Source organism: Pygoscelis adeliae, unplaced genomic scaffold (genome assembly GCF_000699105.1).
Source record: "Pygoscelis adeliae isolate BGI_AS28 unplaced genomic scaffold, ASM69910v1 Scaffold71, whole genome shotgun sequence".
In the NCBI taxonomy this organism is placed as follows: Eukaryota; Metazoa; Chordata; class Aves; order Sphenisciformes; family Spheniscidae; genus Pygoscelis; species Pygoscelis adeliae.
This window is the reverse complement of record NW_008824356.1, coordinates 5,445,550-5,464,330: the sequence shown is the minus strand read 5'-3', so window position 1 is coordinate 5,464,330 and position 18,781 is coordinate 5,445,550. Positions and strand designations below refer to the sequence as shown.

Here is an 18,781-nt window from a genome sequence, read left to right as displayed (position 1 = left end):
CTCTGGGAGCCCCAGCCGCGCTCCCCAGCTCCGGCTTACGAGAAGTGACTGTGGCGTGCTCCCGCCCAGGCTTTCTCGCTCCCTCTCACGCACATGCACGCCGCCCGGCCGCTTCCCGGGCCGCCCAGCCGGGGGGAGGGCGCACTGAATAACCGCCGTCTTTAACCAGAAAACCACCTGCCACAGGAAACCTGTCATTGCCCTGGAAAGAAAAGACTCACTGCTTCCTGCTAGCAGCCGGGGAAACCAGCGGCACGGTGGGGAGGAGGGGGAGATGCTTGAGTCAGAAGAAAAGAGAAACCGAGGCCTCACAAGAACTGAATTAATACTGTTGTTAATGAGAATAACAACAAAGGGGTTAATAATGATGCTCAACCTCATCTCAACCATCCCAAGAGCATCGCAGCTTTTGCTACCGCTACTGCTGCCAAAGTGCAGCCATCTCCAGGCTGGAGCATCCCAGGCACTGACCGACCATGGAGCCAGCAGCCTGGGCAGGACCAGAGGAGGGAGGGAGAACATGGTGGCAGGCTCTGCAAACTCAGCCAAGACAGCTAAAGCGGGACCCAGTGCTCTGAGGCCCTGGAATGCTGCACCACCACCTCGGCAAAGTGAACCTGTCACCCCTCCGCTCACACCTCCACTGCCACACTGACTTCTGATGGTGCCCACTCTCTGCGCACAGGTTGAAATGCACCCAACAGTTACAGCGGCTGTCACAGGAGGAGCTTGCACAGCAAACGAGCATCTCTCAGATGTGACTAAATGCTTTGGAAATCATGACTGACGTCGAACTCAGGAGCTGTCGGGAATCACCCAGGGGCCGGGAGCCCCAGCCTTCCCGTGACTCATTCCCCTCAAAACGCAAGCTGCAAAGCCCTGGGGCAGATGGAGCTGCTGGCTCCTTTCATACCACCATAGCTCAAGCTGAGCCATGCTATTCTGGGCAGAACCACATCAGAGAAGCAAAGTCCCTGATGCAGAGCTGACCAAAGGCAAAGAGCACTGAAGGAATGAACCCAGGAGCAGCAGGGGGTCACTGTCCGCCAGGAATTGGAAAAACATTAGCAAGAATTCACGATCCATCCTCTGCTTGCCTCCCCACATTTCTCCAGCTGCCTGCCAGGATCCTCTCTCTCTGAATCAAACTGGGCTTAGCCCCCCTGCTCCCGTCCCCATGGAAGGCAAGGAGTGTGCACTATCAATGCTAGCTGAGCAGTAGTAATCTTGTAAGCAAGTGGTTTGTCATCTGCTCTAAGAAGAGCAGCCCAAGTCTTCTTGGTGCACAGCTAGGCAGGATTTTCATGGGGGAGGATCAGAGCCCATATCCACCTCTAGGATTACCTTGGAGAGAGCACCGACCCCAAGGAAAGGGTGTCTCTTCACCCCTCTCAGGCACAGTCGCCCAGAGCCATCGCTGCTGACAGATGTAATGCAATCAGCCTAGAGCCATGTCAGCTCTAGAAAGATCATCAGCTACTAAGAAAAGAGTGAAATCTCTGTCTTAAACCCAGCTCCAACCATGGACTGAAGGCACTATGTAAGGAGGAAGGTTCAGGACCGGCTCTCAAGAATTCTTCCCAAAAATGGGGATCTGGGGGAATATGAAGACCACTAAGTCAAAGGATGATTTCTTGAACGTGAGCCTGACTACCACTTTTCAAAGTGCAGCCAAGCCCAGCACAGGGATGGTCACCTTTGCCCACTGCAGGCTGCATGTTCTGCATCCTGCCCACCAGTGGCCCAAAACACATGGGACTGCACTTACCAACATGCAAAATGCAAGGGAGCCCATCCCCTGTGCTCCGACGCTGACCACACACTCCTGCCCAAACACACACAGCCAGAAGTGACCATCCCTCCTGAAAAGCAGATGCCTAATTCTTCACACTGGGAAGAGCCGCAGGGGTGCCCATGGTGCCACAGGAGGAGAGTGGGACAGCAGGGTGAAACCAAAGGAGGGAAAATCCATGCTAAACAACAGGAAAAGCCTTCAGGTACTGTACAGTGTTCATATGTAGAAAGGGATACAAGTGCTACCGTGGAGACATTTAAAAATAAGAGAAAATGATTGTTATTTATTTATCTATGCTGCATAGCGTCTCAGGGAACAGACCAGAGGAGATGGCCCATTTGGCTCCACATTGCACCATCATCCATACCAATGAATACAAAGCGCTACCGTCTCAGAAAAGCATCCTTGTTTGCTGTTGCACCACTGCGTGAGTGGTGGTATGAAGCACAAACCTGGGGAGAGCCAGCCCGGGTGAGCCTGTGCTTTCAAAGAGCTTCTGACTGAGCCGGTCAGGAGAGGTTAGGAAAGGAAATCAGTAATGTCAGACTGAGAGATAAAGATGGATTCAAAACTAGCTGCAAAACTAAATGCTTCAGTGGCAGTCATCCTGGGCTGTATGTTCTCACTGCGAGCACCGACTCCTACATCCTGCCCTGGCCTCACTTTTCCTGTCCTGCCTCAACTGAGCATCTCCTCTCCGAGTCCCCAGGGGAAAAGCACCTTGTCCCCTATGTGAGCCCTCAGTGCCGGGGATGGGGAAGGGTGGGAGTGCTCACCAAGTGCAGCGTGTCTGCTTTCTGGGTCTGCCTCAGGCGGCTCTTCTGCGCAGCGATGCGATTCTTCTCCCTCCTTTGGACTTTCCTCATGTCATCAGAAGAGTCCTAGGGAAACAAGGCATGGAAATGACTGGGCCATCCCCTCCCTTGCCATGCTTCTGCAGGGCAGTACCTGGGAAGGGGACACAGCAGGTAACATCACTGAAGCACAGGACATGGGATACACACCCTCAGCACCAGGACAAAGCCATACTCTAGGGATGTGTGATGCTTTTGGCATCCCCGCTGCCAGGAGGGGCAAGTCTAATACCCTTGGGCATCCTGGCACAGCTGGGAAATGACCACTCTACCTTCACCAAGACACAGGCCTGGGATATGGCTCGAGGCACCAGAGGAAGGACCTCTCTCTGGAAGAGAGACAATTTGAATTCCTTGTACAGAAAACCTTTCCCTTCCCCATCTCTCTGCGGGGATACGGCGCTGCAGACATTCCAGCTCCTTGGCTAAACCATCTTTCCAGAGATTCAGCTTGTGTTTTCCTTCTTTCATCCCTTTAGGTCCCGCCCCCTCTCCATCACCCTTCTCCCTCAGGCTTTATTTGTTGCAGACCCTTACAGTGCAACGTGGCCCCTGCTTTGTTTAGCTAGACAGACTCAGATCTTTTGGTTTTTCCCCAGATCTCATTTGCTCCGGTTCTCTGATCTTTGTGCTTGTTCTTTTCTGGAGTCCCTTGGTAGCAATGCCTGCAATGCTGACTGCAACGCTCCCAAGTCCCTTGGGCACGGGAGAGCACAGGTCTCCAGGCTCCAGGTCACGAGCTTCATGCAGCAGCAGTTCTCTGCTGAGATCTGGACCTGCTGCTGCCTTCTGACAGTTGAAACCGTCACACAGACTCTTTCATCTTCTATTTTCATATTGCACTGCCTCTTTTGTGGACTCTCTAACATTCACACCACCGCTTCTCCACAGGACTACAAAACTCAGCCACAAAAGTTATCTTCCCAGCCCATCAGTCTGTCCACATCCTCTCCCCCCTCCACCCCACCCAAGATCTTTTCTTTTCTTTGAACTTAACCGTTTTATCCTTGCCTTCAACATCCTACAAATGTCTCAGATACGTCAGCTCCCACGTCCTGCACCAAGTCCAGTCCCTATCCTTTGGCAACCCCTGTGCTTTATCCCCTTCTCTACCAGCATGCCTCCCCATCCCTGGTTGCAAGCCCAAAATCATCTGCCCTGATCATCCCCAAGATTTCTGAGCAAAGTCTCAGGTACTTGCCATTGTTTCCAGCCCTAGAGAAATGGCAAATGACAGATATAATAAAGCTTAGCCAGAAAAGGCAGTGGAAATACTTTGGGCTTGTGTCAATATCTGCCAGCAAAAAAACCTACCATTAGGGTACTCCATGCAACAAAACAAAATCCCTCTGTCAAGCATTACTGAGATGAAAAACCTCTGAGGCTGAACAGAAAAGAAAGCAGACCCAAAGTGGCAGGTCTTTTCTGGGTCCTGAGTGCTGTCCGTGGCAGTGGGAAGCAGGCAGGCTGCCCCTGAGCTGTCCCGGTCCATGGTGAGGAGGTGCATGCTCAGGCTCCTCGCCAGAGCACTGACTCTCACACCGAAGCTTCCTGCCTGCTGCCTGCCCGGCGTGTACTGTAGGGCCCACCGTGCCCGGGGGTCCCGGCCCTCCAGTTGCCCCTGGCATAACCCCAAGTAACCAGGCCTCCTCTTTTGTACCCAGCTTGGTGGCCGGGGCTCCTGACAGGGCTCTCGGCTTAGCCCTGCATCCCTCTCCCCACAGCCGTTCCTAGAAAGCCCTGCCATACTACACTGTGAAAATGCCAGCGGTGGGTGCCACCCTTCCTCCTGCCCACCCATGGCCCACCCTGAAGGACTCTCCAGCCGGGGAGAGCTGGGGAAGAGCCCCCGCTTTACCTGCTTGCTGGGAGGGGGAGACTGGCTGAAGCTGCTGGAGTCGCTGCTGTCGGAGCTGTGGGGCATGGCTCCTGTCTCTGGCTCCCAGGGCCTCTTCAGCTTCCTTTGTGCTCTTGGTGTGCCTGCCTTCTGTCTCGCTTCCCTTCCCTCTCCCCTGCCCTCCTCTGTGCCCCCTGAGATGGCCCTTGGCTCCCTGGCTCTTGCCCGTCCCAGAGGCACGCTGTCCTCCTGCCCTGCGCTCTGCCACTTTCTCTGCCTCTCCTCTTGGAGCCTCTGCACCTTCCCTTTAGGTCTCGGCCTCCTGTGGTTTCTCAGAACCTCGGGGATGTAAGCTGAAAGTCACGTGGCCGGAAACTTTAAGGCGAAGAAGAAAAGTTACAGAAGAAGAAAAAAGAAAAAAAAAAAGAAGAAGAAGAAGAAAAAAAAAGCACATCTGGGAAAAATGATCTTCAAAATAGCCTGAAAAACCCCCGAAAAACACCTTCAGGCGGTTGAAAAACAGCGAGATGGGTTTTCTCTGAGACAAACAGCAGAGATGGAAAGGAAGAAAAGCCCCGGCTCCGGCTGTGAAACCTGGACCCTCAAAGGAGGGTATTGCGGAGGAGGTGCTGCCGGGAGCCCCAGAAATTCCAGGGGCACCGCACGCCGTGCCAGCCCTGCGCGGGCAGGACTTCGGTCCAGCCCCGGGCAGCCTCCGCCACCCCAGCCCAGCCGGGGAAATTCCTAGGCAGCCACCCACCTCCCCACAACCCACCCACCCCCTCCCACTGCCCCTGACACCATTGACGTGAGTCCCAGGGAGGGGACGGGTACCCTCAGCAGGTGCCACGTAAACACTGTTTGTGCAGATGGCTCGCATGTGTACGATGAAGCACCAGTCCCCCCTAAGAAGAAAGGCTTGGGATCGTAGAACATTTGGACTGGTTTTGGTAGGACTGGAATTTTCTGTAAGGCAAAGCTCTTTAGCACTTTAAAACATTCGTTGGTACCTCATCACTGGCCCCTAAGGGGAAAATCAACCCTGGCACCCAAATTAAAGTGCTGTAAATGTAATGGTCTATGGACCCAGAAGCTAAACCTGAGACCTAATTCTCACTCCATGCCATGGTATGAGCTTGGCTACGCCCCAGGGGATGTGAGACTGTCATGCAGGGGTCCTGACTCCCTGCCTGCTCCCCTCTAGCCCCCTCTCACCACAGCTGGCAGTAGAAGACGTGGGACAGGACTAAGGGGAGATAGGAGCATTATTGCACGTTGGAGGTTGTTTCCTTGCTATTCTTCCTCTGCCAGCACCCAACTTGGGCATGGCCCACACAGACGGCAGCAAAGAGAAGCTGCTTTGCATCCCCTTGTTTCTCCCCTGGTCTGTGCTGTGTGGGACTACTTCCATCCTTAGTACAAGCCTCAGTAGACTGAAGACATGCAAGCAGCCCGTGGGACAACGGTGCTTCAGGAGTGCCCTCAGGGTACCCCATGCTAGCAGCTCTGGAGGTGACAGTGCAGGAGCAGGGAGTGCCAAAGCAGCAGCCATTTGCTTTCTGATCTGCTCATGTCGCCAGAGCCAGTGGGATGAAGTGGGGCCACGTGCCAACAGGCTCTCCATCCACAGGAGCACGTGTTCAGAGCCGCTAAGTTCTCACATGTGCTGTGAGGAGCAGATACAGAAACAGGGATGAACCTATCCACAGTAACCCAATCCCATGGAAAGCAGCAATTCCCAGTTCCCACTTACTGGTTTTCATTGCATATTGGTGTTTTGGTTGAGTTTCTCCTGCCTCAAGCAGGAGCAGCAAGCAAGTCTCAGCAGCAGGGTTTCAGCAAGGGCACTTGAGAGGCAGTTGTCATTAGGGCAAAAGTATTGGCAGCTTTGAGTTTGCAGCCTTATTGCAGCACAGAAAGCATACGCACAGACGAGCACACGCTTGGAGCACAGTGCAGACTTGCGTGGGCATTGCTGGTGTTTCTTCCTAGCCCTGCCACTCATGGAGCCAACACAGGGGCAAACACGGCCAAAAGCAAGAACCGTGTGGGGCTGGCTATGGGCTGGGTGGCTCAGGGACGTTGCCTGGCCTAGCTTCAGTAGCAAAACTGCTCCATTTTGGCCCATTTCCCTCTTTAGAAACATCCTGTGGCACTAGTGCGCTACCCTTGGCCCCATTATCTGAACATTTCACAACCTCGAGCTTATTTTTTCTCCCGGTGTGCTGTAGCGAAATGCTAGGGTTCTCCACACTTTCGAACGTGTCTGCAAGGGTTTGCTTGCTCGGCATGAGCCACCTTGAGGGACCCCATCTCTTGACAGTGCAGCCCCCCTGTAGCAGGCAGGGCTCCTCTGGCACGGCCGGCTCCAGGAACGGGGCAGCCAAAGGCACTGGTGAGATGAGGGGCTCACGGGGTGTTGAGTTCAGGCCTCCCAAGGCACCGGCTAGCGGCACAACTATTGAAGCATCCATTCACTCGCTGCATCGCTACACTTCCTCTGAACTCTGCAACCCCGTGCGGCACTTCCTTTCCAGGAAGCATGCCACTAGATTCCTGCTCTCCTGAGGAAACCCACACTCCTCTGCCAGCGAGTGGGTCTCAGGGACCGTCTGGCCTGCCCTGCTCTACAGGCTGCTGCTGCTCAGGGCAGGACGGAGGAGCTCCTTCCTTAGGGAAAAATATCCTTGTTCCATTATTGGGCTAATAAGCTGGATTCCCTCCTTTTGTATCTAGCGAGGCTGGCAGCTGAAGGGAGGTGATTGGGAAGGTGGTGGGTGCGTTGCCAGGAGGTGGTGCAGGGAAGCTGGGTGTCCTGGCAGGAACTGGACTGTCAGTGCAAAACTGGCCAGAACGTGGCTATGGCAAAGGCTATTCTTTGATCCACAGGAGGAAAGTTTTGAGCTGCACCCTGGTTTGCCCAGAGATGGGCTTTTAGTAACAGCTGATGGAGAAATCTCAGGAGAGAGCGACATTGCAGGAGAGGGTTTGGACACTTGGTTTTGCTGAGCAGGAGTAAGAAAGCATCCCTCTTCCCTCCTTGCCCAAACAAACTCCATGCCCTCAAGCTGGCTACGATGCTAATGAATTCCTGTCACTTATGAGCAATGAGTAAGCGTGCTGTGAATGAGACAGTGTCTCCTGGCCCGAAGGTGGGCAGAGCCTTCACAGTGCTCCCCTGGGCTGGGCAGGACCCATGTTACCTCCTCGCAGGCAGTGCACCGTGCCGTTCCTCCAGAGAGAGCTGTGATCCCCCCACCCAGAGCAGCAGAAACCACCAGTGTGGCTCCACCAGTGCCTGCTCACGGCCGGTGAGCCTGCCCAGGGGGCCCTGGGCACCTGCTGCAGGCACAACATGGGGAGCTGATATCCTGCTGTCCCTCCCCAGGCTCTTTCTCTCCCCTGCTATCAGGGGGAGCCTCAGGAGCCAGCCTCTTAATCTCTGTGCTTGATTTAGGTGACTAAATTTACACCATGAATAACGTCCCCTGACTTTCTCTCTGGGATCATTTAGGTTTCTTGATCTTAATCACAGTAGCTGTGAAATCGCTGTCAGTGGCACTGGATGAACTCACAAGTGTTAGGTTACTGCCATACCGGCAGCTTGATGGAGCAGGGATATTTCCAGAGGTTTTTAGGGGAAGGATGGGGCCATCCAGTTCTGCATTCGTCCCTTCTGAATAACAGTGGGCACTGCTGAAGGCAGTCCTGTTCTCTCCAGGACAGAGTGGCTGCAGGGACTCTGGAGGCTGGGCTTAGTGTGATCGACTGACAGAGAAATGGTTTGAAAGCAGCAAGATGCAGTTCAGCAAGAACAAATGCAAATGTAAAGCAAAGTGAGATGTAGGTAGAAGAACTGGGGAATAACCGACTGGGCAGCAGAATGGCAGGGAAAAATCTGGGGGTTGCAGAGCATCGTAAACTGAAGCTTCGCCAGTAGCACGGAGGTGTCACAAAGGGGCCGGGTATTGGCCTGGGGTGCTGGGTGCAAGGCAGAGGAGACGACTGCCCCGCACTGCCGGTGCAGGGCCCATTCAGAGTCCCAGGTCCAGAAGTGGAAAAGTCCAGAAGAAAACAATACAAAGGATAAATACACAGAAATCTTGTGCTAAGAGAAAGGAGCGAAGAAGTTGGTCCATTTAGCCTAGAAAAGAGAAGTCTTGGAGGCGGGAAGTGGGTGTGGAGGAAGGAGCAGTCTTTGATATGTTGTAATGGAAAGGGTGGTCAGCTGTTTTCTGTGCAGCCAGCACAGGGTAAGAAGCACCAGGCTCCAACTGCAGCAGGAAAGGTTCAGGTCTGAGGTTCGAAGCAAAATGAGGTTAGGAAGACTGTGGGATAGGCAATTCAGGAAAGTTATTTAAGCCCCTTCATATGAAGTGGCTGGGAACAAACCTCTGTCGGAAAGGGTCCAGGTTGAATCCTGCCTCTGTAGGATGGGTTAGAGTTATGTTCCCAGGGTTTAGTTAAAAAAAAAAAGCGCGCAGCTACTAAGATGGGCTCCTCAGAGCCCAGAGAGCACATGGAGCATTTCTCAGCCTTATCTGCAGCCGGTCCCAAAGCCCAGAAAGGTCCCTATGTCCCACCTGTGCAAACAGCATCCTCAGCACCAGCGGTTGCTAGTTTTCTTGTAAATGTGCTGCTCCAGCCCTCTCACCTGCTGCAGACTTACGGCAGCAACATTCAAAACTGCATCTCACCCCATCCATCTCACCCATCTTGTTTGCATGACCATTCAGTGCATAGTGCTATTTAAAAATCCAACCTAGAGCAGCTACCAACTTCAGCCTCTTGTAAACCACTGAGGTTGTTTCTGCTTCGCATGTAGCATTTTATGCAAATAATTTCTTACAATATTTGGACAATTGCAACAATTTGCTTATCATTCCCCACATAAGTTTGAAGACTTTTGTGTGGGATTCGGTGCTGATAAGAGATGTTAAGTGACTAGTGGTGTTGAACAAAGTCCTTGCTCTCTACCAGACAAGCTTCTGCTGCGTCCCGCTCTGTCAGCACGTGTTGGTCCTGTCTGCGATGTGAGCAGCTTCCCCAGCTGGCAGGATGGCTTGTCTCCATCACCAGGGCTATTTCATCTCGGCTGAGCTGAGTGAGTATGAGAGCGAGGTTGTGGCAGGAGAGCTCAAGTCCCACCAAATTCATCCCACCTAGCAGAGAGCAAACACCCATCACAGGAACACTTTCAGTCCTTACTGGGCACAACCTTGCCAACGTACAGGAAACAGGTACTTTACACCCCGAATGTCTGATAAATGGCAAGGGCAGTAAGTCAAGCACACAAAAGTACGGAAATCCCAGAATTAGCTCCCTTAAGCACACTGCATTTACACCCTCATGCCATGTAACATGCTGTGCTCTATAACTGCATGAGCCACAAAGGTTTCTTCCCTGGGACGGCTGCATTACCTTCATTGCTGTCCTGTGGTCAGAGCCTGCCCCAACATCTTGCTTTTCCATTTCTTCAGAGACTCTTTCTAGTGCTCATCACTTCAGCACTGAGTGCGTGCTTCAGGGCTATTAATGAAGCTGTTTTCTCAGCCACCTTTTCAGGTGCGGGGGTGGAGTTATCCCTATTTAACAATTGCAAAACAAGAGACAAAGAGAGATTAGGTCATAAGTACTCATTCATTTTGGACACACAGTTTGAACCAAATAGGATCTAATTTTTCAGTGGTTTTGGCTCTATATAGCACTTTATTTAACCAAACCCCAGCTCCTGATGTCTGTGACTGCAGCTGCAAACTTTTAGCACTTCTGTAAATCAGCCCCGGCAAATGAGGAACACGCGGCTGCTCCTGTGAAAGCTCTTGCTTTTGTGGCTCACTGACTCACAGAGTAACTTCGAGGCAGGGGCAGACACAGACCCAGCTCTCCAGGGAGGCACCAAACGTCTACCCAGGAGACCCTCCTTTCTTTCTGCAGTTCCTTGCTTCACCGACTGGATGGGAGTTTCCCAGCCCTGCTCAGAAAGAGGCAGCCTATCTGACCACCTCATCATTCCCTCCGGCTGAGGTCCAGCCTGGGTGCTGAAGAGATGGCAATCCAGGGCAAAATGCAGGAGGGGATCATATGCGCAAGACAGCTGAAGCAACCTGCCCAGGCAAACCCATTTCTGGCAATTTCTAGCTCTTCAGTACTTGGCTTTGCCACTTTTACGGGTTTTTTTGAATGTCATTAGTAATGCTTTTTATGTCTATATTTTAAAAGAAGGAAACTATAGAAAGGAAATGCCAAATGTGTTAACTTCCAGATATGGACTCAGAGCTCCAGGTAGCTGGGGTCCATCTGACTCTGCTGGAGGGGGAGAGCAAGCCTGGCCAGAGCCACCCAGCTGAAGGGTTGGCAGGAGGTTGTCAGGGTCTGACCTCCAACGCATATGGGAGTTTCAGTCTCAAGACACAGACAATTAGAGTTCACCCCAGGCTATTGAAGGGATGAACCACAGTCTCCTTCTCCTGTCCTGTACATATTGACTGTTTGGGTAATTGGTTGAACAACCTCTAATCTGTTCCTGGCAAGGACTTAGCAGCTCATGAGCAAGTACTCAGGTGTGCACTTACATGACTCTCCAGGTCAGCAGATCCCAAATCCTGGTAGAGTACCTCCATTTAAGGCCAAACTTTCTCTCGCTGCTGTCTTCACGGGCCCTGTCTAGCTTCTGAGATCCGGCCAGAAATGGAGCAGACCACCCAGCCATGCTGGATACGAACACGCTTGGGGCACTAAAAGGGCTTGTCCACCAGACGCCCCCCCAGTCAACCAGGGCTTCTTTGCTTCCGCCGCCTGGGGCTGAGCCCACCGGTTGAACTATCCAAGCGCATGGACGAGGCGTGCGGAGGGTGCAGATGTTGTCTGACAGTTTGACTCATCTCAGTGGCAGTCTCGTTCGGTGATGATGGGGAAGGCCCAAAGAGGAAGGGCAGTGACCCGTTTAACCAGAAGGGCTGATCCACCCAGGGGTAGACTTACCGGTGCTGGTAAGGGGCCATAGCCCCAGCTTCCTTCGCGCTGCCCAGCATGCGCATTTCTAGGCTACGCAAGGGCAGGAGAGCCGCGTGGCTGTCCAGCCCTGCCACTGTGGCAGCAGGACCCAACCTTGGGCCTCTGCTAGTGCTGCAGCAAGTCCAACCACAGCAACCAAGCAGCAAAAATTGTGCTCCCAGGGGATGACCACAGCCTGATGGGGCATTTGATGTTCACTGGGCATTGGTTGCAGCCATGCCCCATGGCATAGGGGCGGAGGGTGAACATATTACTTGTCTCTTAAATTAATACATGACTCTTGAGTGTATTACGTGGCTGCTGCATGACTCCATTCAGAGGAAAATGTTCTTCAACACCACCCATCACCATAAGACATATTCAAGCCTCCCAAGGATTGAGTATGGCTTATTTAGGGCACGTTCTTGCAGCTAGACTCCGCGACACCCATCTTAGCAGGAGATGACTGTAAACAGCACTCATGCTAGTATTGTACTCCCACCCCAGTGGGATCTGCTTCACTTTTGGCGTAGGGAGTGTATACACTGGTTCTCCCTTGTCCCCACCCCATTTGGTAGGAACAAGTGCTTCCCAAACCCTTCAGCTCACACAGCGTGGTTGGAGGAGGTGTTCAGCACAAGTAGCTGTGCTGATGGGCGCACATGCAGCGAGCTTGTTCCCAGGGCATGTGTGGTGCTCATACAAGCAGTGCTGGAGCACAGTGCGTTGGAGGCAGCACGAGGGAGGACAGGCAGCGTGGAGGAGAGCGGCTGTGAAGGAGAGGGCAGGGGAGCTGTGCAGAAGGTGCGTTTGGTGCCCGTGCAAGTAGCGCTGATCGGCAGTACTGCACTGGCAGAGTTATCAAAACAGACACAAATGCGTATAAGCCCCATCTGCCTGGGCGCTGCATTGGCACGCGCTGGCACACCCGCCGGCTGGCACGCACAGCTCTTGCCTGCTGGCAGCTCTCTGGGAGAGAGCCCACCCCAGAGAGGGCTGCCGGGGGAGGCAGTGGCAGAGCTGAGCCCATGCCGCACACCTCATCCATTCCCCGGAGCCCCCGGCCGGCTCAGGGCTCCTCAATGCCTTTTTGAGAGAAACGTGAGGAGGGAGGCTCATGGTTTACCACCTGGTCACGAGGGAGGACCTGCTTAGTGCTGGCTATTTCAGAGGGCTTGTGAACCCACACAAGTTTCCCAGGGGGCTCAGAGCAGCAGACGGAGGGAGGGAGAGGGGACAGTTTCAGATGACCACCGATCCTGTGCTTTCCACCCTCGCATTTTGGTGCCCCGGCATGACAGAGGTGCTCCTTAACTAGCCTCCCGGGGCATGGCTGCTTTTCCTACAGCTTTGGCAGTGGCTGCCAGCGCCAGTGCCCAGACACAGCTGACCTGTGGGCTCTCAGCGGCACCTCATCCCCAACGGTGCTTTGGAGGTGGGACGAGGGAGAAGTGCTGCACCCTAAGCCATGCCAGCAGTGCTGCTGCAAGGCCCTGGCTTGAAGAGCTGGTCCTCCTGCCGTCACTGACAACTGCCAACACTGGCTTCAAAAAGGGGACAGAAAAAAGACAGAAACTCCTTCCTGCCCTTCTTTACCTGAAACCCAAAGTAGGTGTCCGAGAACCGTGCCATCTTCTATCTTTTTTAAGCCAAACTTTTTGGCTTGAGTTTTGGGTGTCCTTGTTTTTCATATCAATACCTGATGCCTTGTGAGTCTTCTGAAACTGTTGGCCAACAGGGCATCTTGTCCACCTGCACAAACCAGTTTGCTGGCTCTGTGAGAAGTGTGTCAATTTACCAGTTTGAAATGAGTTGTCTTTCCATTTCTTTGAACATCTTGTGAGGGGGTGAGCAGAGGAACAGACTTATCTCTAAGCTAGGCATTGCTCTGCGCATCTCTATCACACGGCATTTCACTAGTTTCCGCTCTAAACTAGTGGGACTTTTAGTCTCCGCATAGGGAAATTTTCCTGCAGCCCTAATTTAGGTCAGCACCCATCTTTGGATGTCTCCTGTTTTCACAGTGGGGCAACCAGAAGCAAACATAGCACCCCAGGAAAGCTGCCCCACAGCCATCTATGATGGCATTATGGTTATAAAGGATGGATGTACTCTTCTTCATCCCATTCCTCACGCAGTCTTCCTCCTTTCCCCACTGCTGCACAGTAAGCGGGAACCACCAGGTAGCTCTACCCTGAATTTGGAGCACAGCCTTGAACCCACTGGCATTCTCATCTAAACCACCTAGGTGCCAGCTGGCATTTAGGCGTGCTCCAGAGCGTGGCTGGGAGAAATGCTGAGGTGCTGTTACACCAGTGTACGAACGCAGCCACCGAGCAGCCCCAGTCCTTGCAGCCATGGCGGATGGTTGCTATCAGGTGAAGAAATGTGCCCCAAAGCCCTGCCTGAATGAGGCTCCATGTCACACGCAGGGCAGCCCGACAGGGTACACTGGCAGCTTGCATTGCTCCTAAAACTTGTGCACGTGAGCCAGCGACCTGCAGGTGTCCTACGGGCAGCGGAGCTGGTGCCTGCAGCCACATTTAAGTCAACTCTGCACCTCTCCCTCGCAGACACAGTGAACACCTCGCGCCTGCACTCGGGCGAGTTTGTTTGGACCAGTGAGTTTGGTTTTGCCAGCCTGTTACGCTGGCAACATGGGGTGCCATCGTCCTGCCTCATCACACAGCAGTGCCATCGTCCTGCCTGGTCACACAGCAGTGCCAGCACGCACCAGCACCTTGACGAGCTTAGCCACTCATCCGTCATCTGCTGGCTGGAGCTGGTGAATGAATCAGGTCACTTTGCTTACAGGGAAGGTCTGCACGGAAGAAAAGGGATGCCTCACTCGGCAAATGTCTACGTAATGCAGCAGTGACTCTGCCTGGCACCCACAGAGTTCTCCTCTGTCACAGAAGCCGGCAGCCCACGTACTGAGAGGCACTTGCCGATACCCACACGTTAGCTCTAGCGCAAACTCCCTCTTGCTAACTGTCTGGTCACCGGGCGTTCAGCATCACCTTGCAATGAGCTGTCAGTAGCCATTTTATCCACAACCAGAAACTACACGTTAGCCTGCCTAAAGGCTCCGCTGGATTTGGGAGCCCGCGGGCCTCCAGCAAAGCCTTGCTGCTCACTTCCTCCTGATGACCCCTGGCCATTTCAGCACAAGCAGGTGTCCAGCAAATCCAACCAGCCCGAACAATGCTGCTGGAATTGGGGCCATGGCAAAGCAGCGGCAGGAACTGCAGTGTCAGAAGTCAGGACTTCCCCTGATGGCGCCACAGATGACAACTCAGCAAGTTCATTCTGCAGAAACTAGATAACATCAGCACAAGGTGGTGGTTGCTGGCAAAGGATCCTGTTCCTGAAGCTTCATCTGAGACGTGACAGGCTGCAGTGAAACCTCGCTGTCACACAGACCCAAACTCTGCTTTTGCTGAGACCCACGCAGGCTTCTGGAAGTAGCTTCTTGCTGGTATTTCCTAGGAGCTCCAGCTCACAGTGCTGGTAGCCAGGGCTGGAAAAGCCCGTCAGCTTGCTAACATGGGGCCTTTTTGTCTAGCAGAGTCCCTCGAGCTGGACAGGGATGTGGAGCTGTCAGTCCTACCCATGGTGACCCACCTCGTGCCTCGAGTGACAAGAGTTTTTCCTCCTCCCCAGGGGCTAACCTTTCCCCAAACCCCATAGCACCCTGCTCACACTCTGTGCACAGACAGCTGGACACAGGGCTGGAGGGAGGAAAGGCATTCCTTTACTGATGGGGAACTGAGAGCCTGTCTGCGCAGAAACATTCAGAATGGCTAAGCTATATTAAACTTGGAAGCAACTGAAGTGCAATAAACCCCTTGGCAGATGCTCTTACTCAGAATTAAAGCAGTCTTGGTACAACTGGGCTCAGTCCCTTCCCCCTGGGCAGGCTTTGCTCACAAAGACCTTATCACCACGGGCAGTCATACCCGCTACCCGCTCTGCCAAATGCATCCCCTGGGCTGGAGTCCACTTGAGTCAGTCACTCCACTTAAAAAAGCCAAACCAAAGTAAAGCCACTTTAACTCAGGAGCCAGGCATCCAGTGGAGGGGTTTTACACCACTGCACTAGCCCACCACTTCAGCTAATTTGGATTAACTTCTTGCGTGCCCTGACAGACAAACCCAAAGGCTCAGTGACATTAAGCTCTCTCATCCCACAACCACACACTGCATCTGCAGCCAAGCTCCTACCCAAACCCGGCCCCAGGCAATGCCTGGGCTGCAGAGCCCAGTTTTGGCCTGTGCAATCTGCTCTGTGCCTCCCTGCTAGCCCCAGCCCCAGCCCCAGCTGCTCCTCCACCCTCTCCCCACATGTGTGGTGAGGAGCTGAAATGTGGCTGCACTGAGCAGGAGACCCAGCTGCGTGCAGGCAGAGCCACCGAGGCTGCCACGGGCACCAAGGCTTGGGAAAGCATCGCAGGCACCGGCTGCCCCTGGAATTAAAACCCGGTCACAGTGGGGGAGCCAGCCCAAGCCAGCAGCTGCTCCTGGGCCTCTGCTGCAGGGGGTTCAGCCGCAAAGAGGCAAGCCCCAGCCGTGCCATCACAGCTACCAGCCCTTCCCAGCAGCCCTGCCCAGCGAGAGCCAGGGAGACCTCCTGGCTGCAGGGAAGGGTTTTTTTCCTTGGACAGAAAGGGTTGGTGGCAGAGCTGCTGCCAGCGAGCTCCCTGCTGGTGGGGCTGGCTACACCTCTGACAGCACCCACCCTGCCTGCCCCCACGTCCCAGTTGTGAGATGCCCCGGCCACCCCACCAGCCGCACGGTGCGGGGAGGCTCATGCCCTTAACCAGGGACGAGCGACCCACCCAGCTGTGCCCTCTAGGGGCAGTTTCCTGAGCCCAGCAGGAGCACGCTGCCTCCACGGGGGCAGGGGATGCCCACGGTCCCTTTCCCATGGCTGGGGGCTGCCTCCCACCGGCTCGCCCCCATGCTCCAATTGCCGGCAACCAATGATCACAAATACGCAAAAAATGCACAAAGGCACAGGGAGCCAGGTGATATTTCCAGGCTCAGGGAAGCAGCGGTTGGTTTTTCTCATTTCTCTGCGATCATCCTGACAGCGCAAGAGTTTCCTCCGGCCCCAGTCCTGCCGCCCAGCCTTGGGCCGTGCCGGTGCCAGCACTGCTCAGCACAGTCTGGCACCCATGGTAATCAAAGCAGTTTCTGTGTCTCTTGGTAAATATCAAGGCTGGGGATTTTTGGGGCTTGTTTTCCAGCAAGTTGAGTAGAAGAACCAATAAGGACAAAGATAAATGAATACCTGCTGCCCTTGGCTCAAAATGAAACAAGAGGGGCAGGTCACTGGCAAAGGTTAGTTAGTACCACTTACCGCAGAGTCACGGAGTTGCCCTCGGCCCCTGACGAGAAGGGCAGAGGAGGCAGTTTTTCAAACACAAAGTGAGAACGATACTATCAAAAACTGCAAAGTAATGGCTTCCAAGTATCCTTTGCCTGTGACCGGCCGTTGGCTAGGGGGGCTAGATGCCCTTGCCCCCAGGGCAGCACACAGAGGCTGGCACCTGCGGGGGGACAGGGGTAGCGGGTGGGGAGAGGGTGAGGAGGAAAGGAAGGGATCCACGACCAAATGTCCTGGTTTCGGCTGGGCTAAAGTTAATTTTCTTCCTAGTAGCTGGTATAGTGCTGTGTTTTGGGTTTAGCATGAGAATAATGTGATAAAACACTGATGTTTCAGTTATTGCTAAGCAGTGTTTATACTAAGTCAAGGACTTTTCAGCTTCCCATACTCTGCAAGCGAGGGGGTGCAGAAGAAGCCGGGAGGGGGCACAGCCAGGACAGCTGACCCAAACTGGCCAAAGGGATATTCCATACCATGTGACGTCATGCTCAGTATATAAGCTGGGAGGAGTTGGCCGGGGAGCAGCGATTGCTGCTCGGGGACTGGCTGGGCATTGGTCGGTGATGGTGAACAATTGTATCACTTGTTTTTCCTAGGTTTTGTTCCTCTCTTTCTGTCTTTTGTTGTTTTCCTTTTTTTTTACTATTTTTTTTTTTATATTGTATAGTATGTTATTTGTTTATACGTATTTACTTAAACTGTTCTTATCTCAACCCACGAGTTTTCTGACTTTTGCTCTTCTGATTCTCTCCCCCACCCCAGTGGGGTGGGGGGGAAGGTGAGCGAGCAGCTGTGTGGAGCTTGGTTGCCGACTGGGGTTAAACCACAACACCAAGCTTTGGGGAGCACGATGGGCTGCTTGACTGCTCCGGGATGAGCTGACTGTGGGAGAGAGGTGTGAGGAGCTGGCAAGACCAGGGACCCTTGTGGGGAAACCAGGTTGCTGCTGCCCATGGGCCCTGCCACTTGCCAGGGGTCTGGTGAGAAGGGAGTCAGGCATGGAGTGTGGAGCACTCGCACTCACCTACAGTAGCTGGACCCTCAGCCCATCACCCCAGCATTGCCTCAGGCCTAGTGCTTTGCGGCAAAGTGGCACCTACCTTTCCCTGGGGGAGAAGAGGTAAGAGTGGCTTTGCAGAGGGAACTGGGGTTAGTATGTGAAGGACACCAGGGAGCTGGGACAGGCATCTAAGCAATGGAAATGTGATGGGGCTCACCTGCCTGGGTTTCAGAAAAAATGTAGTATCATGCCCTGGGGAAAGCTCCTGGTTGAACTGGTGAATGTGGGAAGGAGCACAAGGGTTATGACCTGAATGTGGATCTCACAAAACAGGAGACGGGCACGTGCTGGAGGGAGCTGCTGGCACCCTGGGAGTTACTGCTGGTGGTCCTGGTTATTGAGCCAACTCAGGTATCTTGCAAGCAGAGGGGCCTGCAGGTGAAATGGCTGGGAAGCACCAGTGATGCCAAGCAGGCTCACATCTCTGACAAGAACAATCTGACACTGTGGGACAGCACCACGAACCGTAGAATCACAGAAAGGTTTGGGTTGGACGGGACCTTAAATATCATCTAGTCCAACCCCCCTGCCATTGGCAGAGCCATCTTCCACTAGATGAGGTAGCTCAAAGCCCCATCCAACCTGGCCTTGAACACCTCCAGGGATGGGGCATCCACAACTTCTCTGGGCAACCTGTTCCAGTGACTCACCACCCTCATTGTAAAAAGTTTCTTCCTTATGTCCAGTCTAAACCTACCCTCTTTCAGTTTAGAGCTGTTGCCCCTTGTCCTGTCACTACAGGCCCTGGTAACAGTTCCCTCTCCATCTTTCTTGTTGGCCCCCTTTAAATATTGAAAGGCTGAAATAAGGTGTCCTCAGAGCCTTCTCTTCTCCAGGCTGAACAACTCCA

General features: G+C 53.7%; 1 protein-coding gene across 1 annotated transcript in view; it reads right to left on the bottom strand.

Annotated features, from left to right (window-relative positions):
* The window catches only part of BATF (basic leucine zipper transcription factor, ATF-like), a 5,077-nt gene extending 504 nt beyond the window's left edge, over positions 1–4,573 (bottom strand). Inside the window, exons 1-2 of the mRNA XM_009319397.1 lie at positions 4,508–4,573; positions 2,572–2,676 (exon numbers count right to left, since the gene is read on the bottom strand). Coding sequence (XP_009317672.1) covers positions 2,572–2,676; positions 4,508–4,573 — 171 coding nt within the window. The remainder of the gene's footprint in view (positions 1–2,571; positions 2,677–4,507) is intronic.
* Between the last annotated feature and the right edge of the window lie 14,208 nt (positions 4,574–18,781).